Raw genomic sequence first — 26,904 nt, 5'->3', positions numbered from 1 at the left:
CTCTACAGTTACCTGAAAGGAAGTGATGGGGAGCTGAGTGTTGGCCTCTTCTTACAGGAAACTAGTGATAGGACTAGAGGGAAGGGCCTCAACTTGCAATGGGGCTGAGGATTAGATTAGAAATTAGGAGACATTTCTTCTCAGAAAGAGTAGTCAGGCATTGGGACAGGTTGCCCAGGGAAGTGGTGGAATCACTGTCCCTGGAGGTGTTTAAGGAAAAGCTGGACATGGTGCTTAGGAACACGGTTTAGTGGGTGACATTGGCAGTAGGGCAACAGTTGGACCAGCTGATCTTGGAGGCATTTTCCAATGTTGACTTATGATTCTATGATTCTCTGACAGGGAAGATGAAATGCGGTGCTCAAGAGACAGAGTTCTGGCAATGCGACTACAGGGGAAGATCAGTATTTTTTCTCATGCTGTAATAATCATCATATGATCATTTTGATTTCATGGGGCACGTCAAATATTGTATTAGAAGTGTTCGATCATTTCAGCTAATTGAAGTGAAATTTTTGAAATTCTTAAAAAAAATGTAGGCAATCTTCAGTTTTACACCAATAAAATGACAATTTTCTGTTGTGCATGGAGCCCTGATGTCACAAAACCCTCCCTGCCCAACCCTTGCTGATGGGCAGAGGAGCAGGGGCACCTTACAGAGGAGTTGTGGTTGAGGAGCCAGGGTGGGCATCCCTTGTCCTGAGCTGAGGGCCAGCAGCATGAAGGGTTCCTGGAGAGTGACCATTACTTCCACCCTTACTGCCATGTTCTCAGGGCTCCTGCAGCTCTCCTCGAAAGGTAAGGATGTTGGGAGCTGCTTCTCAAGGGGTGACAAAGGGGCTGTCAGCTGTCCAAAGGTGCAAGTCCTGGGCTGTGGGGCAGGCTGGACAGGGCTGGTGGCTGCTGTGGGAGCCCAGCCTGAGAGTCCTGCTGGACTTAGGGAACAATGCGGCAGTCAGGACTCCTGGGTCCTCATGCTAGGGCTTTCCTGAGCCCTAGGGCTTGTCTGGGCATGGCTCAATGTGTCCTCATGATGGGGGACAAATCAGGGCCATGTTTCCCTGGGAGCTGGTGCATCTTTGGGATCTGGATCATGGTGGAAAGTTGTCTAGTCTCAGAGACTGGTGTGGCTTGCAGCTCCCACAGGCCTCTCAGGAGTGTGCCAGAAACCCTTCCCCTTGTACTGCTCTCCTTCAGGGGAACTCTGTTCCTTGGGTGACGAGACACTGGAGAACAGCCCTGCAGAGAGGGATCTGGGGGTTTTGGTTGATAGCAAGCTGAATATGAGCCAGTAGTGTGCCCTGGCAGCCAGGAGGGCCAACCATATCCTGGGGTGCATCAAGCATGGCATTGCTAGTCAGTTGAGGGAGATGATTGTCCCGCTCTACCTTGCACGGCTGGGGCCTCACCTTGAGTAGTGGAGGGGAAGTGGTGGAGTCACCATCCCTGGAAGTCTATAAAAGACGTTTAGATGTAGAGCTTAGGGATATGGTTTAGTGGGGACTGTTAGCGTTAGGTCAGAGGTTGGAATCGATGATCTTGAGGTCTCTTCCAAACTAGAAATTCTGTGATTCTATGATTCTGTGATCCTTATGAGTCCTGCCCAACTTGGGATATACTATGATTCTATGATTTTTGCACCAACTCCCACCTCTCTTCCTCAGACATCTGGCTGCACATAGTTTTTTGTTGTTATTTATGTGTGTGGGTGTCTTTTTCTTTTAATATTTACAAAAAATGTATATTAAAAAGAAACAAACACCAACAAAAATAAAAGAAGTAACCAAACAAAAACCACAGTCCACTACTGTGAGTCAACTCTAACTTGCCTCCAATGAGGTGTACCATCCACAAGGGATGACTGTACAAGAAATTTTTGACACAGATATAAGAAACGGTAAAAGAGAAATATAGAATTGGCTACAGGGATGATGAAAGGGACTACTGAAATACAGGCAAGCTCAACCTCCCCAAACTCCCTAGAAGCAACTGTGTATATGAGAAGTATCTGAATGACCAAAGAGCAAGAGCAAGTGGAGGGGAACTCTGCAGAAGAGCAGAAAATGCACATGCACACACTCTGCTGGAAAGGGGATTTCCAGCATGGTCTGTTTCGTAAGGCCAGGTGGAAATACCTCAAAGACTGAGGAGATGAAGTGCAGTGCATAGGAGAAATTCTGGCAATGCAAATACAGGGGAAAATATATATACATACATACATACATACATACATACATACATACATATATATATAAATATATATATAAATATATATATATACATATTTGTATTATCTGCCTTTCTTGATGGGAATATTCACATCTTTCTGTCTGTATAGTGAAATATCACAGAATCACAGAATCACAGAATTTCTAGGTTGGAAGAGACCTCAAGATCATCGTGTCCAACCTCTGACCTAACACTAACAAGTCCTCCACTAAACCATATCACTAAGTTCAACATCTAAATGTCTTTTAAAGACTTCCAGGGATGGTGACTCCACCACCTCCCTGGGTAGCCTGTTCCAGTGTCTAACAACCCTTTCGCTAAAGTAGTTCTTCTTAACATCTAACCTAAAACTCCCCTGGTGCAACTTAAGCCCATTCCCCCTCATCCTGTCACCAGGCACGTGGGAGAACAGACCAACCCCCACCTCACTACAGCCTCCTTTAAGGTATCTGTAGAGAGCGATAAGGTCGCCCCTGAGCCTCCTCTTCTCCAGGCTGAACAAGCCCAGCTCCTTCAGCCGCTCCTCGTAGGACTTGTTCTCCAGGCCCCTCACCAGCTTCGTCGCCCTTCTCTGGACCAGCTCAAGCACTTCGATGTCCTTCTTGCAGCGAGGGGCCCAAAACTGAACACAGTACTCGAGGTGCGGCCTCACCAGAGCCGAGTCCAGGGGGACGATCACCTCCCTAGCCCTGCTGGTCACACTGTTTCTTATGCAAGCCAGGATGCCGTTGGCCTTCTTGGCCACCTGAGCACACTGCTGGCTCATATTCAGCCGACTGTCCACCATCACTCCCAGGTCCTTCTCTGCCTGGCAGCTCTCCAACCACTCCTCTCCCAGCCTGTAGCTCAGCTTGGGGTTATTGCGCCCCAGGTGCAGGACCCGGCACTTGGCCTTGTTCAACTTCATGCATTTGACCTCAGCCCATCGGTGCAGCCTATCCAGATCCTCCTGCAGAGCCTTCCTACCCTCGAGCAGATCGACACATGCGCATAGCTTGGTGTCATCTGCAAACTTACTGAGGGTGCACTCAATGCCCTCGTCCAGATCATCGATGAACATATTAAAGAGGACCGGCCCCAGCACCGAGCCCTGGGGGACACCACTAGTGACTGGCCTCCAACTGGACTTGACTCCATTTACCACAACTCTTTGGGCCCGGCTATCCAGCCAGTTTCTAACCCAACGAAGCGTGCGCCAGTCCAAGCCAAGAGCAGCCAGTTTCTTGAGGAGAATGCTGTGGGAGACGGTGTCAAAAGCCTTGCTGAAGTCAAGGTAGACCACATCCACAGCCTTTCCCTCGTCCACCCAGCGCGTCACTTTGTCATAGAAGGAGATCAGGTTTGTCAAGCAGGATCTGCCTTCCATAAACCCATGCTGACTGGGCCTGATCGCCTGCTTGCCCCGCAAGTGCTGCATGATGACTCTCAAGAGGATCTGCTCCATGAGCTTCTCTGGTACTGAGGTCAAACTGACAGGCCTGTAGTTTCCCGGGTCTGCCCTCCGGCCCTTCTCATGTGATGGGTGTCACATTTGTTAGCCGCCAGTCAGCTGGGACCTCCCCCGATAGCCAGGACTGCTGATAAATGATGGATAGGGGCTTGGCCAGCTCCTCTGCCAGTTCTCTCAGTACCCTTGGGTGGATCCCATCCGGCCCCATCGATTTGTGCACATCCAAGTGCCGTAGCAGGTCACCAACCAGTTCTTTGTGGATATATTTGTATAGCTACAGCTGTAACTACAGCTATATGTGCAAGTAAAGGTAAATTTATATACAGAGTTACATGTGTACACACAGATAACTGGGAGAGAGACGGGCGAGTGGCTGGGATTCTAGGATTTTACATCACCTGAACTGTCAGGAAACCAACCCAGCAGTGCTGGGAGCTGGGGAGAGGGGAGAGGTGGAGGAAGGTCCCAGTGACACGGCTGGGAGGTTGGTTGTGATGCCATTCCTACTGCAGTGACCTGACTGCCTGGTGGCAGGCAGGCAGACACAGCGATGTCATCGAGTGCATCACAAACCCCACGGGACACAGGCGGCAGCTCAGGCAGGGGACAGCTCTGTCCACCATGGCTGGGCTGCTGCTGCTGAGGTCACCTCCTCACAACACTGTGATGGGCCAGGAGCAGGCAGGCCTCAGGAGGCCATCAAGAGCAGCAGCTGTGGAAGCTGAAGGCAGATGCCTGGGCCCCTGGGGAGGGCTGCCCTGCAGTGATGCCAGCTGGACATGGGGTGGGAGCCTGTGGGACAAGGCATGGGAAAATGCCGGATATGACAGAGCACAGTGTGAGGAGGGAGAGATTACAGGCAGGGCTGTGAGGGACAGCAGCCTCTCATATGCCCTTGGTGGGCAGAGATGTGAGCAATGGCCAAACGGCTATTCCAGACTTTCCAAGCTTCCCCCCAATTCTCCCACTTCCCTATCCCCTGGCCACCTCCCTGCCCTCATCCCAGCCCAGCACAGCAGCCCAGGCTGGGGTGACCCCAAGACAGTGCCCACAGCAGGTTGCTGCAGGGCTCTGGGCACTGCCACCACAGCCACAGCCCCTCTAAAGGGCATAGCAGCTCCTGGGAGCACAGAGGGCTCAGCACCACAGAGGGGAACATCCGAGGCAGAAGCATACAGAGGTCAGTGTCCCCTGCTGTGTCCCCTGCTCTCTTCAGCAGCAGATCCTCAGAGGCCTGCAGCCCCTCCGTGCCATCCCTGGGGTTTCTCAGGCAGCTCCTGCTTTGCCAGGGCCAGGGCAGCCAGGCCCGAGCTGCTGCAGCCAGAAAGGGTTTGCCAGTCCCATTACTTCCTGATCAGCTGAGAGTGGGTCTCAGACAAAGAAGTTGTGGCTTCATCTATTTTGTTTAAATACACAGAGAGTCTGGCTCCTCATTTATGCAAAGCCTCAGGGTCACAAAAGATATGTTGGTACAAGGGGATGAAGAACAGCATTTCTTTGTGGAAAACAATATCACAAGGGGAAATTAAAAACAAAACAAATTAAATCCATCCAGAAGTTAAGACAGCTTGCCCTATCATTACATAAACTGCAATTTACCTGAAAAAGAAAAGAAGCAGTTTATAGCTGCAAAAAGGTCCAGTCAGTTTCCTCAGCACATCCTTAAATATCTCCATGATATCACTTTCCTAATGGCATTCATGAGCTCCTGGTTCCTCATGCTGTAGATGAGGGGGTTCACTGCTGGGGGCATCACCGAGTACAGGACAGTCATCACCAGGTTCAGGGATGGTGAGGAGATGGAGGGGGGCTTCAGGTAGGCAAACATGCCTGTGCTGAGAAAAAGGGAGACCACAGCCAGGTGAGGGAGGCATGTGGAAAAGGCTTTGTGCCGGCCTTGCTTAGAGGGCATTCTCAGCACAGCCCTGAGGATCTGCACGTAGGAGAAAAGAATGAAAACAAAACACCCTAAAAACAGAAAACCACTAAATGTGAGAAGCCCAATTTCCCTGAGGTAGGAGTCTGTGCAGGAGAGCTTGAGGATGGAGGGGATTTCACAGAAGAACTGGTCCACAGCATTGCCTTGGCAGAGGGGCAGGGAAAATGTATTGGCAGTGTGCAACAGAGCATAAAGAACCCCACTGCCCCAGGCAGCTGCTGCCATCTGGGCACAAGCTCTGCTGCCCAGGAGGCGCCCGTAGTGCAGGGGCTTGCAGATGGCAACGTAGCGGTCATAGGACATGAGAGTAAGAAGAGAATACTCTGCTGAAAAGAAAAAGAAGAAGAAAAAGACCTGTGCAATGCATCCTGCATAGAAAATCGCCCTGGTGTCCCAAATGGAATTGGCCATGGCTTTGGGGAGAGTGGTGGAGATGCAGCCCAGGTCGAGGAGGGCGAGGTTGAGGAGGAAGAAGTACATGGGGGTGTGGAGGTGGTGGTCGCAGGCTATAGCAGTGAGGATGAGGCCGTTGCCCAGGAGGGCAGCCAGGTAGATGCCCAGGAAGAGCGCGAAGTGCAGGAGCTGCAGCTCCCTTGTGTCTGGGAATGCCAGCAGGAGGAACTCGCTGATGGAGCTGCTGTTGGTCATCTGATGCCTCTTGGACTCAGGGTCTATCGAAAGACCAAGGGACATGAACTTGGTACCTATGAAAGGTCTTAACATGTTCTGAAATCCATAGTTTAGTGCACATGCAATACACCTGTAAGACAGTGGGGTCTGTTTATCATCCTCCAGCAAAATTGTAAGAAACAAAGTTGTGTTTTTGCAGTAGTGAATTACTTTTCTGTATTCCAAGGTAGTTGTGTAGTCATAATAAGGAGGAATGCTAAGTAGAGAAGTGGACAGTAGAAGGCCTCACTGTTCCAAAATACGGTAGAAGCTTGAGAAAAAACAGGATGAGCAGTGATAGAACATTAAAACAAAGATCACAAGTTCTCAAAACATAAGAAAGGAGAAATTAAAGGGTTGAAAAAAAGAAAAATTGTACATATATGGTATAGAGGATCGTCAAGTAGCTTGTGGACCTGTAGTACTCAGCCAATGAAGAAACAGGGGAGATGATCAGGGATCAAGGAATAGGGAATAAAAGGTTAGGATTTGTTTAGTAAAATATGCTCCTAATTGACAAGATGCCCGCCATTGCAATCCAGAATAAAACAGCTTCACAAAAGATCCTGTCGTCTGAAGAAAGTTATTTGAGATGTTTCTCAGAGAATAACCCAGGGACAGCACTGGCTGTCCTTAAAACAGAGTGACCTGAACAAAGCTAGCTCATTTCCCAGCCCTACGCACCACAGTGTCCAAAGCCATTTTGGCTAGAACAGATGGTAACTTTGCTCCCAGGGATGCACCTCCACAGCAGGACTCAGTATTCTGGTGTTTGAGATTTTGGCTTTACTCCCACTGCCAAGAGAGTATGGGGGGAATACTAAGGGCAGGATGGATGGGAGGGGAAACACAGAGAAATGCCCCAGTGTTCCAGCTTTTGGAGGCAAGAATGGGAGTGAGAGATGGGCACCTGGGGGTTCTCTTCCTCTGAGGGTCCTGCTGCTAAGGGACAACACAGTCAGAGACCCAATGATTTGGGGGCAGAGGCTCTGCTGGATTTGAGCAGAGACCACGCAGTTGCTCTGGGTAAGTCATCTGCACTACGTGGATGTAAGGAAGGTGCCGAAATCTCCCCTACCATGAAGTTCCTGGGAGCAGCTACCTCTCACTCCCTGCCCATGGCTCTGCTGCCTGCAGCTGTCCCTGCCTGCAGCTGGGTCTCTGTCCCCACGCCTCCTGCCTGCAGCTCACAGCCCCCATCCCACCCGCTGGGTGCTCAGCTCTGCCCTGCAGACACCTCCTGGCAGCAGGGCTCTGCCCAGGGGCAGCTCGCTGAGAGCACGTCCTAGAGCCCAGGTCACACAGACCCTGCTGACACTGCACGGGTAGTGGTGGAGTTTTCTATGGGCTGAGGCACAGGAAAGGGATTTCTTGTAGTCCTTGTAGTGCGCCTTGTGGAGTCTTAGTACTGTTAGACTTCTCTTTGAAATAACAGCATTGATTTCTATTCCCACTAAGACAAACAAACAAACAAACAAAAGAATGCAGAAACTCAGCAGAAATGCTGAGCCTGAAGCAGCTAACTCCTACCTTAACTTTCCTCTTGCAAAGTCCCCTTGGATACACCTGTGGTGTAAATGCCTGAAGTAACTAGGAAAATAAAACTAACATTCACACTTTTAAGGAAAAGGTACAGCATTGAAGAGGCTTTCAGGGTAGGGCATAACTGCATTATCTGAGCATTCCCTAGGCTCCCAACCTTAGATGCTATCGCGCTGGGGAAACTTGGTGTGCTAGCTCTAAGGAACACCACGGAGCGTGGAGTGGAGTGGAGACACCACGGCTAGGCTCTGTAATCAGGTGGGGCCTCAATTGTTCTTGTGCACAAAGCTGCACTTTTTGCCACCCTAAGCCAAAGACCTGTCATGTTTTGACAAATGCTGTACCCTAGTGTACTTTTTGCTCATTATAATATCATTATAATACCAAAACACACCTCCATCCCAAAAGCTACCCGCCTCCAAGGTGCGACCACCCCTCACTGAGCATGCGCTCTGAATTTCTCGGAGCCTATTACTTTAAACGGAGACGGGAAAACTTTACACCAATCATAACTAAGATATGCTTGACTAGAGCCACTCAAGCTCCACCTAAAAGATAGAAAATAATATAAATTGGCCCAAGAGAGAGGGGATGTTAGGGAAGATACCATCGTCAGGGGAGATACCATCCCGAGGACATACAACATCCTTAGGACCTCCTGACTCCTGGGATCAGTCGACGGGCTGAGCCTCTCTTCCCCCCCCATTGGGACGCCTTTGGGTGAGATCTGAATATTTGCTTATAAATCTCTATATAGAGTCTTTGATCCTTTCAACGCGTTTATTTCTAGGCTGTGCACCCATAACACCTATAACACCTGTAGCACCCGTAACATCTATACCATCTATAACATCTATAACATCTGTAACACCTATAACACCTATAACATCTGCAACACCTATAACACCTGTCACATCTATAACATCTATAACGCCTGTGTATTTCATGCATACTAGCTTGCTTTTGCAGACAGTCACTATCACCGGCAATCCAAAAGAACCTGATTATCTGTTGCTGTAATAAACCATACTTGATTGCATTGTGATAGCTTTCATTAATGCGACTTGGGTGAGGGTGATTATCCGTGATAATTCAGTGTTCTGAATCTAACCAGACCCCCAGACGGTTAATGCATTGTTGGTGAATGTCTGAACGGACCCCCAGGTGGTTAATACGTTTTTGGTGAATGTCTGAGTGGACCCCCAGGCGGTTATTACGTTTTTGGTGATTGTCCGAACGGACCCCCAGTTTTGGTGAATGTCCGACTGGTTCAGTACTCTGAATCCAAACGGGCCCGTGACGGTTAATCAGCTACACCCCTTTAACGCGACAGTAAAATTGGCGTAGTCGGCAGGATTGCTATGGATAAACTACTGCAAAAATATAAATGTGCCCCTTCCCAGGCAGGGAAGGAGTTTTCCCAAAAGTTTTGGAAAGATGAGGAGAAAGTGGTAGAGCACATTGAGCCGTGTCAGGCTTCACGAAAGATTGGTCAAAGAAAGGGTAAAGGTGCGATTTATGCTGTGTTAGGAGATTGTTTGTCTTGTGCTCGGCAAAAAGCTAAGGAAACTCCTGCTCCCAAATTGATCTCTGATGCGGAACATACAGCTTTGAAATCAGAGAATGAAATATTGAAGTCATCATTGGCCTTTGAAAGGGAGACGGGAAAAACATTAGGAATCAGAGTGGATAAACTTTTGGATGAAAATAATAAACTTTCCATTGAGAATGACAAACTTGTGACTGAAAATGATAAACTTGTGAGTGAGAATAATCATCTTAAACAAATGCTGGAGAGGGTTAGTCATCTGTTAAATAAAGTACAGCCTTGTGCTCCGGTCAAGCAGATTCGTGGAGTGCTGCATAGTGCAGAACCTGAAAGCTGGGACAGTGATTTCTGGTCTGACAGTGATGATGGCGTTGAAGAGATTTCTGATTCTGAACCCCAATCCATTTCCTTGAGACCTTTGGTTAAGACTGAGACTACTGTTGATGATAATGATGAAATTCGCACTACTGTGCGAACGATTCCATTGCCACCAGCAGAGTTGGTTAAAATACAGGAGAAGTTCTCAAGGCGATCAGGGGAATCAGAAGTTGAGTATGTGTGTCGAGTTTCTCTTAAAGGAGGAGATCGAATGATGTTGAGTGAGGAAGAGGTAGGAGGCTTTTGGAGACCTGGAGTATCTTTAACCACCACACCAGGAGCTGACCTGGCTGTAGCAGTACAGAAAGCAGCCTGCATTCAGGCGATATATGAAAGAGATGAATTTAGGAAATCCCCGATGTTAGCTCCTATTGATCCAATTCGGTTAACCCCTCTCATCCGTGGACTCCCTGATTGTCTTAAGATGTTTGTAGCAAACACCCAAGATCATATACTAGCTGCTTGTAGGGATGATGATAGTGGTTGTAGGCAAAATCCTAACTCCCCTATTCCCACCTGGAGTGAATTGGTACAAGACATAGATAAGTACGGACACCGAATGGGCTGGATTAATTCATCCAGTATTAAATCCCAAGACCACTCTCGGCGAGTCCGCCAAATCCACACTAAAAATCCCAGATATCCCAAATTCAAAGAGAGATTGAAACCTAATAGGGAACGAGGCGAGTTGTGTCAGCAAAAAAACTCTTATCCCCGGGGAGGGCAATGAGCCACCCTGCTCGGCAGGTATTAACAATTCAATGGCTCTCTAATGAACATATTGACCCTATCATTGCCATTCCTGTTGAACCCCCAAAAATATTGGTAAATTTTCTTATTGAAACCAGGACCCAAATGTCAGTAATTACACATGCAACAGCACAAACCCTGAGCATAACACCTGGTCAACGCAGGGTTAAATTCACGGGAATCAATGGTGTGGAAAAACAATGCCCCACTGCAAAAATTTCACTCTGGTTGCCAGAGGAACAAAAATTAACCAGGGTAGAAGTATTAGTTGGTGCTGCATATACTAATATTTTAGGATTTGACATACTGCATGGTTGTATGTGAAAACTCCCTGATGGAACTGTGTGGAGTTTCGCGACACATCAAAGGGTTTCAGGCACCATGAGACTGAGTCTGTTACAAACATCCATACCCTCATCCCCTGCTAAAATCATTAATGATCGGCAATATCTGTTGTCAGCAGCAGCACTTATGGGGATTGACGGGGTGGTAACAGAATTGGAAAAAAGAGACATTATTAAAAGGACCAATTCACCTTACAATTCACCAGTGTGGCCGGTAAAGAAACCAACCAGGCAATGGCATTTTACAGTGGATTACAGACAGCTGAACGCTAACACTACACCTTTGACTGCCACAGTTCCAAACATGGCAGAGATAGTGAAAGCCCTCTGTGTTTCTAACAGTAGCAATAGTGCTAACTACTCCCAAATATTTCTACGCATGGGAAATCAAAGATTGCTATTTCACCCTCTTTCTAACCCTGCCGGTTGAATACAACCGAGCATATTTTATTTTCTTTTGTGTTCACAGGAACCCTGAGCGAACTGTATATGGACAGCTGGAAGATGACGAATCAACAGTTTGGATTAATGATGCTATGCTTTACCCTGACCTTGATGCAATTACAGACCTTAAAGGAAACTTAGCTACTGTGGCTGTGCATGGAGCTGAGGTGTTTCACCGTGGCATTTAACCATGTATTGTCACAGTATAGCACAGTCACTGGAACATCTCAAAACAGAAAGGACCTAAATCTCTCTACTTTAGTTCTACATGGAAACAAAATATTTTCAAAAGATGAATGGAGTTGTAATGATTCTCTAAGAATGGCTGAACTTTAAGCCATGTCTGGACAAACAATACAAATTGGTTGCCAAATAACTAAAATAACTGAACCAAATTTTGATTGCTGGTACAATTTTACTTTCACCAAACTTATAATTGTGTGCTGTCTTTGGGGTTACAGAGGCACAGAATTACTATTTGAATTCATGGTCAAAGGATAAGAAGCCTCTGCCCCTGCAGATATTTGAAAATGAACCGACTCAGCCTCCCATTGGTCTAACTCCTTCCATCTTCAACACAGGTCCTTACATAATTAAAAATGTGGGACAACAACAAATTGTCTTTAACCCTAGTTGGTCCCTAAAAAAGGGCCACAGGATGCAACTAGGTTATTGGGAACAGGATTAGGTATATTAAAAAACATTGATGCTGAGGTCTTAATGAGTAGAATAACTGCTACTACAGATGACCTAAGGAAATTGGAACAACCAATAAAATCATCCTTATTGGCTTGAGGAAAATGATCATCAATTAATTGTAAATACCCTTGGAAAAGCCCAAGGCAATACCTCCCTTGCCTTGAGCTGTATCCAAGCACAGTTATGGATACAATCTGTAGCAGCAGCTATTATTAGAGAGGGAGAAGGAGGAACTTTGCCCACTGAAATTTGAAAATTGATTTGGGATAATGCTTCAGAATTTGAAAAAGAATTTCAAGCTTGGTGGCAATTAGTCAACTTTACCCATTAAAATGATCAAATTGTTGCCTTTATACTTACTATAAGTAATGCCACCGTATACAATGTATATCCAATCATTGCATTAGGACTCAATCATAGTGGAACTACACTTTATCCTAAAGAGCATAAAGTATGGGCCCATCAAAAGGGAGGAAAGTGGCAAACAATTGATGTAAATGCATAAAGTAATACGCTGGAATCTCAAGACATTTGTCTTGACACTGAGCAAAATATTTGCCACTTTGAGATACATCCTAATGAAACCCTTGAAATTGTACTTATATATATTGGGAAAGGTTGTGTTTGTATGAGAACTCATTGTGATTCTATAGTTGTAGATACCAGTAATCACTCTAATGTTTGTGTTTGCAATTTTACCAAAATTCTAGGATGTGATTTTAAATACTCAGTTCCTGTCACTTCTTATCAACTTATTGCATCTAATTATATTCTGCTTCATGAACTGCTGCCTACTCCTATTGGAATGAACCTCACCTTGGTGAAGAAATTGCTGGTACATGAGGACCTGAAGCAGCTGATGACACAAGTCCGAGAAAATGGACAAAAGACTCTGATTACTGTCCACCATGATGCACAAGAAATACATCGAGTAATGGAAAGAGTGAAGAGAGATGAGAGACACCGTTGGTGGGACACTTTGTTTGGATGATCGCCAGCTGCCAAGGGAATCTTCAACAAAATGCTTCACCCTGTTATTGTTCTGCTAATACTGTATTATGTTTTATACTGACAATTAGTTTGTATGCTAAACTCTGGTTTATGATGAAACGTTTAGCATCACTACACAATGTACATACACTCGGTAAACCTCAATCCGAGAATGTATGTGATGTCCCTGACATATTCCAACTGTCGTGAAGCTTGAGTGACTATAGTCACGGGGTGGATTATGTGGTGTAAATGCCTGAAGTAACTAGGAAAATAAAACTAACATTCACACTTTTAAGGAAAAGGTACAGCATTGAAGAGGCTTTCAGGGTAGGGCATAACTGCATTATCTGAGCATTCCCTAGGCTCCCAACCTTAGATGCTATCGCGCTGGGGAAACTTGGTGTGCTAGCTCTAAGGAACACCACGGAGCGTGGAGTGGAGTGGAGACACCACGGCTAGGCTCTGTAATCAGGTGGGGCCTCAATTGTTCTTGTGCACAAAGCTGCACTTTTTGCCACCCTAAGCCAAAGACCTGTCATGTTTTGACAAATGCTGTACCCTAGTGTACTTTTTGCTCATTATAATATCATTATAATACCAAAACACACCTCCATCCCAAAAGCTACCCGCCTCCAAGGTGCGACCACCCCTCACTGAGCATGCGCTCTGAATTTCTCGGAGCCTATTACTTTAAACGGAGACGGGAAAACTTTACACCAATCATAACTAAGATATGCTTGACTAGAGCCACTCAAGCTCCACCTAAAAGATAGAAAATAATATAAATTGGCCCAAGAGAGAGGGGATGTTAGGGAAGATACCATCGTCAGGGGAGATACCATCCCGAGGACATACAACATCCTTAGGACCTCCTGACTCCTGGGATCAGTCGACGGGCTGAGCCTCTCTTCCCCCCCCATTGGGACGCCTTTGGGTGAGATCTGAATATTTGCTTATAAATCTCTATATAGAGTCTTTGATCCTTTCAACGCGTTTATTTCTAGGCTGTGCACCCATAACACCTATAACACCTGTAGCACCCGTAACATCTATACCATCTATAACATCTATAACATCTGTAACACCTATAACACCTATAACATCTGCAACACCTATAACACCTGTCACATCTATAACATCTATAACGCCTGTGTATTTCATGCATACTAGCTTGCTTTTGCAGACAGTCACTATCACCGGCAATCCAAAAGAACCTGATTATCTGTTGCTGTAATAAACCATACTTGATTGCATTGTGATAGCTTTCATTAATGCGACTTGGGTGAGGGTGATTATCCGTGATAATTCAGTGTTCTGAATCTAACCAGACCCCCAGACGGTTAATGCATTGTTGGTGAATGTCTGAACGGACCCCCAGGTGGTTAATACGTTTTTGGTGAATGTCTGAGTGGACCCCCAGGCGGTTATTACGTTTTTGGTGATTGTCCGAACGGACCCCCAGTTTTGGTGAATGTCCGACTGGTTCAGTACTCTGAATCCAAACGGGCCCGTGACGGTTAATCAGCTACACCCCTTTAACGCGACAGTAAAATTGGCGTAGTCGGCAGGATTGCTATGGATAAACTACTGCAAAAATATAAATGTGCCCCTTCCCAGGCAGGGAAGGAGTTTTCCCAAAAGTTTTGGGAAAAAAACTTAGCAGAGGATGAATTAACTGTAACAATAACTTCTTTATGCCCCAGTATCAGTTTGGACATGAAGTCATGGTGGGGGACATTTCTTCCTCCTTGTGGCCACTTCCAACCTTCCTGGATGCACCACAAGGGACAAGAGAACACATATCCGGGCCTTCTTAATGTCTGGGTCCTCCTGGGTATGTAGGCAGAGGGGATCCCACAGTCAGCATGCCCACCAGGTGCCTTCTGCTGGCCTAGCAGGGCCACTGGCAGATGTCAGCCCAAAGGCACAGATCCCAGGGAAAAGTCAAGGGTGACCTGTCAGCTACTTCAGGCAGAAGTGACCTCACAGTCCCTTTCTGTGACATGTTCCTGCTGCTGCCCTATCAACTGCAGGGACAGAAGTGACCTCACAGTCACTGCCACAGTCACATTTCTCCTGCTGGGGCAGGAGATCCTGAGGCAGAGCTGAGCTGATCAGAGCATTCCCACCCATCTCCTCTTTGTGGCCCACAAGCTGATCAGATCCATGGCCCCTCGCATTCATCTTTGAATGCCATGTGACTGCACAGCAACCTCACGGTTCCTGCCCTGACCCAAGGGGCCTGGCACCTCAAGTTAAGGGCTGGGAGAGGGGTTGAAGGTGAGGAAGTTAATGCACAGGAATGAGGGCTTTGGGTGCTAGGTGTTCATGTATGGGATTAGGGACTAGAGCTCACCTTTCTGGGTTAAAGGTTAAGCAAAGGTTTAGTGGGAGGGTTTGTTGTTCTGCTTGTGGTGTCAGGTCTGTGTTTTCTTGGGTATGGGCAAGTATTTTGGTTTAGGGTTTTGTTTAAGGCTGTCAGGAAGTTGTGTAGAGATAAGCAGAGCATTTTACTGCTAATATTAAGGGCAGGGATCAGGGTGATCAAGAGAGTAAAGGTAAGGACAAGGGTCTATTGTCTGAGTTTGGGCTTCAGGGGATACTTTGAGGTCAGGCATTAGAGCAGTGGATTCCTGTCATAGTGTGGAGTAGCATTTAGGTTTAGGGAGTAATGTCACTGCTAGAAATAGGGAAAGGGTTTATGTGACTGTTTTTAGTTAGTGTAACAGGAGAAACATTACCTGAACATTCCAAGATCTCTGAAACCATTAACTTTCACTGGCCAAGCTCCTCTTCCCTCTCCCATATCTCACATCTCTCCTGGCCAGGCTTCCCCTGACTTCCCCATATCAGTCATCTCCTTAGGGGAAGTTTTCTGATGGCTTTCATGATCTCAGAGTCTCTGTCTCACCTCTGTTGGCTACTCCATTCTTGAGACAGACACGGCACCTAAGCCAGGATGGAAAAGGACACAAAGGTCTGTAGGAGCACCCTGCACAATGTGCCCAGCATCTCTGCACCACACTGAAATGGTGCTTCCTGCCTACAACTTTTGGATCTAGAATGGCTGCTATGGATCCAGGGTAACTTTTCCCAGGCCCTCATACATGCTTTGGTTTGTTACGGGCGTCTTGGAGGCAGCGGCAGTTTCTTTATAGAAAACTGGAAGCAACCCTGAAGGATGACTTTAGGTAAAAGCTGAAACCTCGGACGTGAACACCCCTATTCGAGACCTCTTCCTCTATGGGGTTTACCAGGCCCTTGGGAAGATAGGTTCTCACAAACTACATGCAAAGCAGGTGCCTTCTCCTTGTCTTTCAGGTGCATTCGCAGATGTGAGCCTAAAGGCACAGATCCCAGCCAGGAGTCAAGGGATGACCCGTTGGCTACTTCAGAAAGGAGTTAGCTCACAGCAGTTTAACAGCCATTCACTTCCTGCTGGACTTTGAGTTTCCGAGGCACCACTGACCTCATAATACCACACCTACATAACACCTTCTTTTTGTCCCAGGACCTGTCCAGGTATAAGTGAGCTGGTTGTGATCCTTCCAGTCCATGGCACTGCTGCTGGACTCCCAGCCTCTCTGACGCACAGGAGCCAGTTCCATGCCAGTCCTGGGAGGTGCCAGGGCAGGAGGGACCTTGCAGGCAGTGTCCAAGCCCTGTGCCTGTTGGTGGTCTCTCAACTCCTTGCACAAAGTGAAGATCACACTGGCGTCCAGAAGCCATGTGCCTGCAGCTGGCCTAGAAGACACTCAGGGGAAGTACCCACCCAGCCCCATCTCGTGCCCATCCCCACCCCCAGCCCCAGCCCCAGATCCATCCCCAGCTGACGATGTTGCTTTTCAGCAACATCGATGTTGCGAGGGGGTTGTGGTGCCTGGGGAACAGGGGCATTCTGCAGGACCAAGCTGGGCAGGCTGGGAGGCAGACCCAGCTCATTGGGTCTCTGCCATTGCCCCAGGGCTGCAAGAAATTACTCGCCAGACTCATTTGCCGGGCTGCTGTATGCCCTGGAGCTGCAGAGCTGTCCTCTGCCAGGTCACACCAGATTAACCACTTGAGCTCTGGTCAGTCCACCTGGAACAGGCTCACACTCTGTGATTGTCTCCCAGGCTCATATTGCCCCTGCAGATCACCTGGGCTCTCCTGGAAGCTCCTGGTTCCCTCCAGGTTAAATAAATAAATAAATAAAATCTTGTCTGCCATCAGCCCCATCATGTTCTGTGGAGCCCGAGTGCCTAGGAATTGGAAATACTCATCAGCTGCCTGGCTACTAGCAACTAATAGGGAACTTGTGAACCAGCCCCAGATCCCTAAAAGTCCATTCTGGGACTCCGCTTTCACTACACCAAGCCCATGTGGAAAGCATTAAAGCATGGAACCTCTTTGGAGTTTCTTCCTTGGGCTTGTTCTTGACAGCAGCTTTGCAAGAAGGCCTCAGCCTTCAGGCAGTGCCCCGAGGAGATCCCCTCTTAGGCAGGAAGTGCTGCAGTGGAGGCCAGCTCTGCCACTGCTGTGCCCACCGCCTGTCCCTACCTGCAGTCCCAGCTCAGCCCCACAGCAGCACTGGCACCAAGCTACAGGAGCAGCCACGCCTGACCCCCCAGGCAGTGCCCAGCAGGAGAGGGTGGAAGTGGCAAGAGAGCAGCTCTGCATGCAGCAAGCACTGGTGCTCCCTGGCCGTGCTGCTGGGATGGGACTCTTTTCCTCTGCACACAGGCACTGTCCCTGCAGAGCCAGACCAGGTCTCAGAGGAAGGACGCCAGACAAAGAAGGCAGTGCAGGCTCCTTTATTTTGTTTCAATTCACAGAGAGCCCGGCTCCTCATGTATAGAGTCTTTGAGCTACACTTGACAAGTAGACACTGAAATGGAAATGTCACGAACTATATTATTTTAATGGGCAAAATAAGCCAAATTAAAACTATGAAAAACCTCTAATAAAAATGCGTCCAAGCACACAAACAAACAAAAGGATATTGCCTACAGGAGCAGTAATTCACATCATGAGTCAGATGCAGAAGCAGATTGGAAATATACCGTGTCTTAAACATATCCAGTCAGCAATTTCCACAAGGCAGTCTCGAGGTCCTTGTTCCTCATGCTGTAGATGAGGGGGTTCAGTGCTGGAGGCACCACCGAGTACAGAACTGTTACCACCAGGTCCAGGGATGGGGAGGAGATAGAGGGGTGCTTTAAGTAGGCAAATAAGGCAGTGCTGATAGACAGAGAGACCATGGTCAGGTGAGGGAGGCACGTGGAAAAAAGGCTTTGTGCCATCCCTGCTCAGAGTGCATCCTCAGTACAGCCCTGAAGATCTGCACATAGGAAATAACAATGAAAACAAAACAACCAAAGGCTAAACAGACACTAAAAACAAGTGCCCCAACTTCCCTGAGGTAGTCATCTGGGCAGGAGAGCTTGAGGATCTGGGGGATTTCACAGAAGAACTGGTCCAAAGCATTGTCATGACAGAGGGGCAGGGAAAATGTATTGGCAGTGTGCAGGACAGCATTGAGAATGCCACTGCCCCAGGCAGCTGCTGCCATCTGGGCACAAGCTGTGCTGCCCAGGAGGGTCCCATAGTACAGGAGCTTGCCACAGCCCTTGCTCCTCTCCACACCTGGCTGTCCTAAGGACTCCCAGACCTGCAACTCTTTCCTTGCTGGCTGCAGACCCTTGTGTATGGACTGTCACTCCGGATCTGAGCTGAGTGTGATAACTCAGACCACCCAGCCAGGATGATGACACCAATGAATTATTCTTTGAAGAGCTAAGAAATACCTCAAGATCAATTGCCCTTGTCCTGATGGGGAATTCAACTTGCCAGCCATCAACTGTGATTACCAAATGGCCAACACAAGCAGGTCCAGGAGGTTCCTAAAGCACCTTGAAGATAACTTTTTGGTTCAGGTGCTAAGGGAGCCAACTAGGAAAGGTTCTCTCCTAGATCTGTTGCTGGAGAACAGAGAGGGTCTTGTAGGGGACGTGGCAATTGGTGGCCATCTTGGTCATAATGACCATGAAGTTGTTGAATTTGAAATTTTTGGTGACAGGAGGAAAACTGTCACCAAAACTTCAGTCTTGAATATGGGGAGAGCAGACTTCAGGCTGCCTGGGGAACTAGTTAGCAAGGTCCCCTGGGAAACTGCTTTTGAAGTCATTGGCGTCCATCAGTGCTGGTCAGTCTTAAGCGCTGCCTCCTAAAAGCACAGGATCAGGCAATTCCAAAATATCAGCAATGAGACCGTGGTGCTCTAGTGATGAGCTGTCTCCTCATAGGCCTCAGTGGCAGAGACAACAGCCATAGCCATAGGTAGAAATATCTTGGTCTTGTTGGGACTTTCAGCCTTGCAAAGTCCTTGTTCCTCTCCAGACCAGGATACCCTAGGGACTCCCAGACGTACACCTCTTTCCCTGCTGGCTGTGGAACCTTGTCCGTGTCATGTCACACCAGATCTGAGCTGAGAAAGACAACTCATATTTTCTTGGTGGCCGTGTAAGGCAGCTCTGTAGGAAGCTGGCCTGGTTCCTGGTGAGCAGGTACCACTGCTCGTATGGCATCCCTCATGGTGCCCAGGCCCTCTTCCTTTTCTCCTTCAAAATGTCAAGAGGTTTCTGTAGGCAAAATCCTGATGTTTCTCCAGGTTCCCCTGGACAGATGCTCCACTGCGTCAGCTGTTAATGTCTATAGGCAGATGGCTCACCCTGATTGTGCTGTCTCTCACAAGATAGCAGCATTGGCAGTTGCAGGAGAGTTTGGACAATACAGGAGTAACTAGTTGAATGGAGTTGCAGCACAGACTCACAGAGGGCTCGAGCATGGAAGGCTGCCAGAGTCCACCTTTTCTGTGCTTCCTTCTCATGCCTTCTGTCATTTTGTTTGGAACTTTGTCTTAAATCTTGGAAGTCTTTGCAAGGACAAAAATAGAAGGGCCAAAGCCTAACTGGAGATCAGTCTGGCTGTTACCATCAAAGACAATAAAAATGTTTTTAGAAATACACAAGAAGGGGAGGATTAAGGAGAATCTTCATACTTTATTGGATGTGGAGGGAAACATTTTGACAATAGATGAGAAAAAGACTGAGGTATTTAATGCCTTCTTTGCCTCAGTCTTTAGCAGCAAGACCAGTTGTTCCCCTGGTACTCAGCCCCTGAGCTGGTAGATAGGGACAGGGAGCTGACAAAGGGGTGACACTTTTCACAACTTTTTCACTCTCCCTTTCTCCTTCTCCTCCCCTTTCTCTTCCAAGCTAGTTACAATAGCTTCAAAGCTTTCAGTATCCTGGGGATGGTCAAACTAGCCTGTTCCTATTGTGATGTCTCCTGAATGTGCTTCATCTTTTGTTTAAGGTTAAACAAGGACTTGAGAGTGCCATCCAGAAGTCTGCCCCAAGGCAGGAGATTTAGTAGAGGCTAGGAGTATGGGAGGATACTGGCAGGCACCTAGAGCAGTGGGCACATCCAGTGCTTTGGAACTTCACCCCTGAGCAAGTGCAGAATCCTAAAAAAAATGGTGAAATGCATGAAAAAGGGTTGTGAAAAGACACAAATCGCTGCCAAGAGCTGGGGCTTTTCCTATGTATAGAAGACACAGCCAATGCTACTCCAAGTCCAGTGACAGGCCCTCCCACAACTCCACCCTGTGTGGTGATCCCTGCAGCCACTGCAATTCCTCCGAAAGGCCCCGCAGCCACAGCAACTCCTGCAATGGGCCCTGCAGACACTCCAACCCCTGTGACAGGCCCTGCAGCCACTCCAGCCCCTCTGATGGGCCCCATAGCTGGGCCAGAGAACCAACTCGTGCCACTATGAGTTGCTCCTATATGCAAGAGAAAACAATGAATGTAAAAAGTGTTTATTTTCTTTTTCTTAGAAAGGACAGAAACTCCTATGCAGGCAAGAAAGCAGGAAGAAGACAAGGAATGCTTCAACAAAGTTGGGCCATCAAGGAAGAAGGAGGGCAAAGAGGAAGAAATCAGAGCAGCATCAGTAACCACAAGACCCCTATCCCAGGGCGAGCTATGGGATTTGTGAAAAAAATTCAGTCATCATTTAGGTGAGCACATTGTCACTTGGCTGCTCCAGTGCTGGGAGAACAGGGCCAATAGCTTGGAATTAGAGGGCAGAGAAGCCAAGCAGCTGGGATCCCCCTCTAGGGAAGGGGTGATTGACAAAGCAATTGGCCCTACCATTTTCCATGAACTGACCCAGACTGCCCTGCAATGGGGGAAGCTCCTGAACACCTGCAGTACCTTGGTGACATCATCATGTGGGGCAACAGAGCAGAAGTATTTGAGAAAGGGAAGGAAAGAATCCAAATCCTTCTGAAAGCTGGTTTTACCCTAAAACAAATGTCAAGGGACCGCAACACTTGATTCCCATGCAGGCTGGCCAGGGTTGAGGGGACCACTGATCGAGGACAGGCTGGGCATCGATCATTCGGTGGTGAGCAATTGTATTGTGCATCACTTGCTTTGTACACCTAATTATTATTGTTGTTATTGTTGCTGTTATTATTATTATTAATCTCTTCCTTTTCTGTCCTTTTAAACTGTCTTCATCTCAACCCATGAGCTTTACAGTTGTGGAGCTGTAGGGACTGTGAGCTAACACCTGTGTGGTGCTGAGCTGCCGGCTGGGTTAAAGCACAACATATTGACAACTGTACATCAATAGCACAAATCACTCTTCTAACATCAGTCTCTCCCATGTTCAGAGAGGAGCAGTCGCTGCTGACTTCAGTCTGCTTCAAACACCACACCCCAGGAGAGACCCCGATGACTTCAGGAGCTGTCAGCCCTGACGCCTTGGGGACACCTCGAGGGAGCCCAATGGCACAGAGCAAGTGATGCCATGGGCGGGTGCTGTGCTGCTGAGCGGGGCTGGGCTCCTGGGCCCAAGGGGAGCTCCTGGCAAGCGGGCAGCGTGGCAAATAGCTCTGCCCAGGAGCAGCTCCTCTGCACAGCGCAGGCTCTGACCACAGGTGGCACGGGGAGAGAAGGAGAGAGTGATTGGAGGCAGCGAGGAGTGCAACAACAGAGGGCAGCGTGTGGCAGGACAGATCTGCAGGCTCTTGACACCGTGAGTCTCTGGCAACAGGGAAATGCAGATGGGGTTTCCAGAGGGATCTTCTACAGCTGGCACATCTGATGGCTGATAGCTTCTCTCAGGATGGCTCTTTCTCTTTCTCCTGATGCTGTAGATGCTGTAGAGAAGGGCATTTATGTTTGGATTTTTCAAGAGGGAGACAAAGGCAGGGGCTGGCCAAAGGGTAAGAATTTTTCTGCAATCTGTGCTTTCAGATTCCTGCAGTGGAGGGGAGGCATGTTTTATGGTAATGGGTTGTCAGGATTGTACAGGAGACGGAGACTCCTAGGGCATTGCACTGAGAGATCAATGTGTCAGCAATGAACTTCATAAAGTCCCTTTCCACACGTCAGCCCACAGATGGCACCAACACCATCTTTGTGGTCCTCTCAGGTTTTATCCCAGCTGATCTTTGGGAGCTGCAAACCCTCTGATGCCCAGTGCCCTGTCTTTGTGTCTTCATGCCAGAACACAACACACGGTATTTGCAACGAGCATGAGCAGTCTCCTCTGCAGGCAGAGCTGCAGCACAGGACGATCTGCTGAGTGTCCATCTGTCCCTCCCTGGCCTTGCCTCCCCTGGCAGCAGCATGGTGCCATTCCTTCTGGCTTCTCCACCTGGCCGTGCTGCTGCTGTTCTTGTTTCCTGGCTGGCTGAGGATAGGGGTTTCACATGCACATGGAGTGAGCCCTTGGCGTGCTTGGGGGAAGGGGAATATGGGGACAGGCTGAAGGGGCTGGAGATGTGCATTTGAGCATGGATTCAGCAGTGCCCTGCTCCTTTTCAGATGAACATGTGAGTGTAATTATTCCACAGCTCATAGAAATGCCAGCGGAAGAGAGCAGCCTTTATGGACAGACTGGCTGTCCCCTCTGAAGGAACACTCTGCACTAAAGGCACAGTTCATTTGTCTCTGTGGAGCCACAAGGTTTCACTTGGAGTGCAGCAGGAATGACAGTATACAGAAAAGAAATCCAGAGAGCCCTGCTCTGCAGTTGGGTGAATTTGGAAAGGCAATGTGGATAATAATCTGATATGAGGAGTGAATTTTATTTGTGATTATCACGTTTCCCTTTCCTTATTATTATAGGTGTGGACTGACTACAACATTGCCTGCAGTAGAATATCCTACTCCCAGCGACACCCTCAGGCAGCATGAGTCACAACTCAAGAAAGGGACCTGCAAAATATATGATTAATGCTCCAAAATTGAATTAGTTCTCATCAGATAATTCTGTTGTACTTCCTTACTGCCTTTTTCCTCTGTGGTGAGGACCTCCTGCCTAAAACTAGCAAATGCCCAACAACAGCTCCATCACCGAGTTCCTCCTCCTGCCATTCACAGAAACACGGGAGCTGCAGCTCCTGCATTTTGCACTCTTCCTGAGCATCTACCTGGCTGCCCTCCTGGGCAACGGCCTCATCCTCACCGCCGTAGCCTGCGACCACCGCCTCCATACCCCCATGTACTTCTTCCTCCTCAACCTTGCCCTCCTCGACCTGGGCTGCATCTCTACCACTGTCCCCAAAGCCATGGCCAATTCTCTGTGGGACACAAGGGCCATCTCCTATCAAGGATGTGCTGCCCAGGTCTTCCTCATTGTCTTCTTGTTTTCAGCAGAGTATTCCCTTCTCACCATCATGGCCTATGACCGCTACGTTGCCATCTGCAAGCCCCTGCACTACAGGACCCTCCTGGGTAGCAGCGCTTGTGCCCAGACGGCAGCAGCTGCCTGGGGCAGTGGCTTTCTCTATGCTCTGCTGCACACTACCAATACATTTTCTCTGCCTCTCTGCCAAGGCAATGCTGTGGACCAGTTCTTCTGTGAAATCCCCTCCATCCTCAAGCTCTCCTGCTCAGACTCCTACCTCAGGGAAATTGGGCTTCTCACATTTAGTGGTTTTCTCTTTCTGGGGTGTTTTGTTTTCATTCTTTTTTCCTATGTGCAGATTTTCAGGGCTGTGCTGAGGATCCCCTCTGAGCAGGGACAGCACAAAACCTTTTCCACGTGCCTCCCTCACCTGGTCATAGTCTTCCTGTTTCTCAGCACAGGCATGTTTGCCTACCTGAAGCCCCCCTCCATCTCCTCACCATCCCTGAACCTGGTGATGACTGTCCTGTACTCAGTGGTTCCTCCAGCTGTGAACCCCCTCATCTACAGCATGAGGAACCAGGAGCTCATGAATGCCATTAGGACAGTGATGTCATGGAGGGTTTTCAGGATGTGCTGTGGAAACTGACTGGACCTCTCCACAGCTAGAAACTGCTTATTTTCTTCTTCCTCACATGAATTAGAGTCTATGTAATGATAGAGCAAGCTGTCTTAACTTCTGGATGGATTTAATTTCTTTTGTTTTTCATTTCCCCTTGTGATACTGTTTTCCACAAAGAAATGCTGTTCTTCATCCCCTTGTACCAATATATCTTTTGTGACCCTGAGGCTTTGTATAAACAAGGAGCCAGACTCTCTGTGTATTTAAACAAAATAAATGAAGCCACAACTTCTTTGTCTGAGACCCACTCTCAGTTGATCAGGAAGTAATGGAACCAGAAAACCCTTTCTGGCTGCAGCAGCTCAGGCCTGGCTGCCCTGGCCCTGGCGCAGCAGAAGATGCCTGAGAAACCCCAGGGATGGCACGGAGGGGCTGCAGGCCTCTGAGGATCTGCTGCTGAAGAGAGCAGGGGACACAGCAGGGGACACTGACCTCTGTATGCTTCTGCCTTGGATGCTCCCCTCTGTGGCACTGAGCCCTCTGTGCCCCCAGGAGCTGCTGTGGCCTTCAGAGGGGCTGTGGCTGTGGTGGCAGTGCCCAGAGCACTGCAGCAACCTGTGGTGAGCACTGTCTTGGGGTCACCCCAGCCTGGGCTGCTGTGCTGGGCTGGGATGAGGGCAGGGATGTGGGCAGAGAGCAGGGAGTTCGGAGAATTGGGGGGAAGCTAGGAAAGGCTGGAATGGGTGTTTGGCCATTGCTCATATCTATGCCCACCAAGGGCACGTGAGATGTTGCTGTCCCTCACAGCCCTGCCTGTACTCTCTCCCTTCTCACACTGTGCTCTGTCATATCCAGCATTTTCCCATGCCTAGTCACACAGGCTCCCACCCCATGTCCAGCTGGCATCACTGCAGGGCAGCCCTCCCCAGGGCCCAGGCATCTGCCTTCAGCTTCCACAGCTGCTGCTCTTGATGGCCTCCTGAGGCCTGCCTGCTCCTGGCCCATCACAGTGTTGTGAGGAGGTGACCTCAGCAGCAGCAGCCCAGCCATGGTGGCTCGACAGAGCTGTCCCCTGTCAGAGCTGCCCCCTGTGTCCCGTGGGGTTTGTGATGCACTCGATGACATCGCTGTGTCTGCCTGCCTGCCACCGGGCAGTCAGGTCACTGCAGTAGGAATGGCAGCACAACCCACCTCCCAGCCGTGTCACTGGGACTTTCCTCCATGTGTCCCCTCTCCCCAGCTCCCAGCACTGCTGGGTTGGTTTCCTGATAGTTTGGGTGATATAAAATTCTAGAATCCCATCCACGTGCCTGTGAGTCTCCCACTTATCTATATGTATGCAGTAACTGTGTATATACTTTTCCATTTACTTGCACATATATCTGTAGTTACAGCTGTAGCTATACAAATATATATTTCTATGCACACAGAAAGATGTGAACATACCCACCACCAGGAAAGGCAAATAATACAGTTATGATTGGAACAACTTTAGCCATCTGAAGCATTTCATGAAACATTTTCACTCTGGTTTCCTCTAACATGCAGGAGAGAGTGACATGCCATGGAAAAGATCCTCCTTGAAGCAATGTCAAGGTACATGCAAGACAAAGAGGTGATCCGAGAGAGCCAGCACGTTTTCATCAAGGGTAAATCGTGCCTGACCAATCTGGTGGCTTTCTACTATGGAGTGATTGCATCAGTTGAAAAAGGAAGATCGATCGATGTCATCTTCCTGGACTTCTGCAAGGCCTTTGACGTGATCGCACATGACATCCTGCTCTCCAAATCGGAGAGGTATGGATTTGATGGGTGCACCATTCAGTGGATAAGGAATTGGCTTAAACTCACACCCAGAGAGTGGTAGTCAATGGCTCTGTGTCCGAGTGCAGGCTGGTGATGAGTGGTGTCCTCAGGGGTCTGTCCTGGGACCAGTACTGTTCAGTATCTTTATCTATGACATAGACAGTAGGACCGAGTGCACCCTCAGCAAATTTGCAGATGACACCAAACTGAGTGGTGCTGTTGATATGACAGAAGGAAGGGATGACATCCAAAGGGACTTGGACACACTTGAGAAGTGGGCCCATGTGAACCTAATGAGGTTCAACACATCTAAGTGCAAGGTGCTGCACCTGGGCCGAGGCAATCCTGGGCATGAGTACAGGCTGGGAGAAGAACTCATTGAGAGTAGCCCTGCAGAGAAGGACTTGGGGGTTCTGTTAGATGAAAAGCTTGATGTGAGTCGGCAGTGTGTGCTTGTGGGCCAGAAGTCCAACTGTGTCCTGGGCTGTATCAAGAGATGAGCAGCCAGCAGGTGGAGGGAGGTGATTGTCCCCCTCTACTCTGTCCTTGTGAGGCCCAACTGTGTAATTGCACTTCTATTTGTCATTTCTTACCTATGTCAATCTTTTCTTGTATAGCTAACCCTTCGAAGGTGCACCTCATTGGAGGCAACTTGGATTTGGATTTGGCTCACTGTTGAGGACCGTGAGGTTTGTTTGTTAGCTTGGTAGGTGTTAGATGTTAACAACAAAAACAACAACAAAAACTGTGCCAGTGTGCAGACAGTTGAATGAGGAACAGAGGTGGGAATGGGTGCAAAGGAGC

The 26,904-nt window shown here is 48.4% G+C and overlaps 3 protein-coding genes across 3 annotated transcripts in view; 1 reads left to right on the top strand and 2 right to left on the bottom strand.

Moving 5' to 3' along the window:
• The window catches only part of LOC119712973 (uncharacterized), a 672,213-nt gene that overhangs the window by 451,714 nt on the left and 193,595 nt on the right, over positions 1 to 26,904 (bottom strand). The window lies entirely within an intron of this gene.
• Positions 5,331 to 6,281, bottom strand: LOC113840837 (olfactory receptor 14C36-like). Its single transcript, XM_038175401.2, has one exon. The coding sequence runs from the start codon at positions 6,264 to 6,266 to the stop codon at positions 5,331 to 5,333; it is 936 nt and encodes a 311-aa protein (XP_038031329.1). The 5' UTR covers positions 6,267 to 6,281.
• On the top strand, positions 23,722 to 24,321 carry LOC119714814 (olfactory receptor 14C36-like). The gene has a single exon (XM_038171834.2). The coding sequence runs from the start codon at positions 23,722 to 23,724 to the stop codon at positions 24,319 to 24,321; it is 600 nt and encodes a 199-aa protein (XP_038027762.2).

This window comes from Anas platyrhynchos, chromosome 30 (assembly GCF_047663525.1).
Source record: "Anas platyrhynchos isolate ZD024472 breed Pekin duck chromosome 30, IASCAAS_PekinDuck_T2T, whole genome shotgun sequence".
Lineage (NCBI taxonomy): Eukaryota > Metazoa > Chordata > Aves > Anseriformes > Anatidae > Anas > Anas platyrhynchos.
The sequence above is the reverse complement of the archived record's forward strand: the minus strand, read 5'-3'. Positions and strand labels throughout refer to the sequence as shown.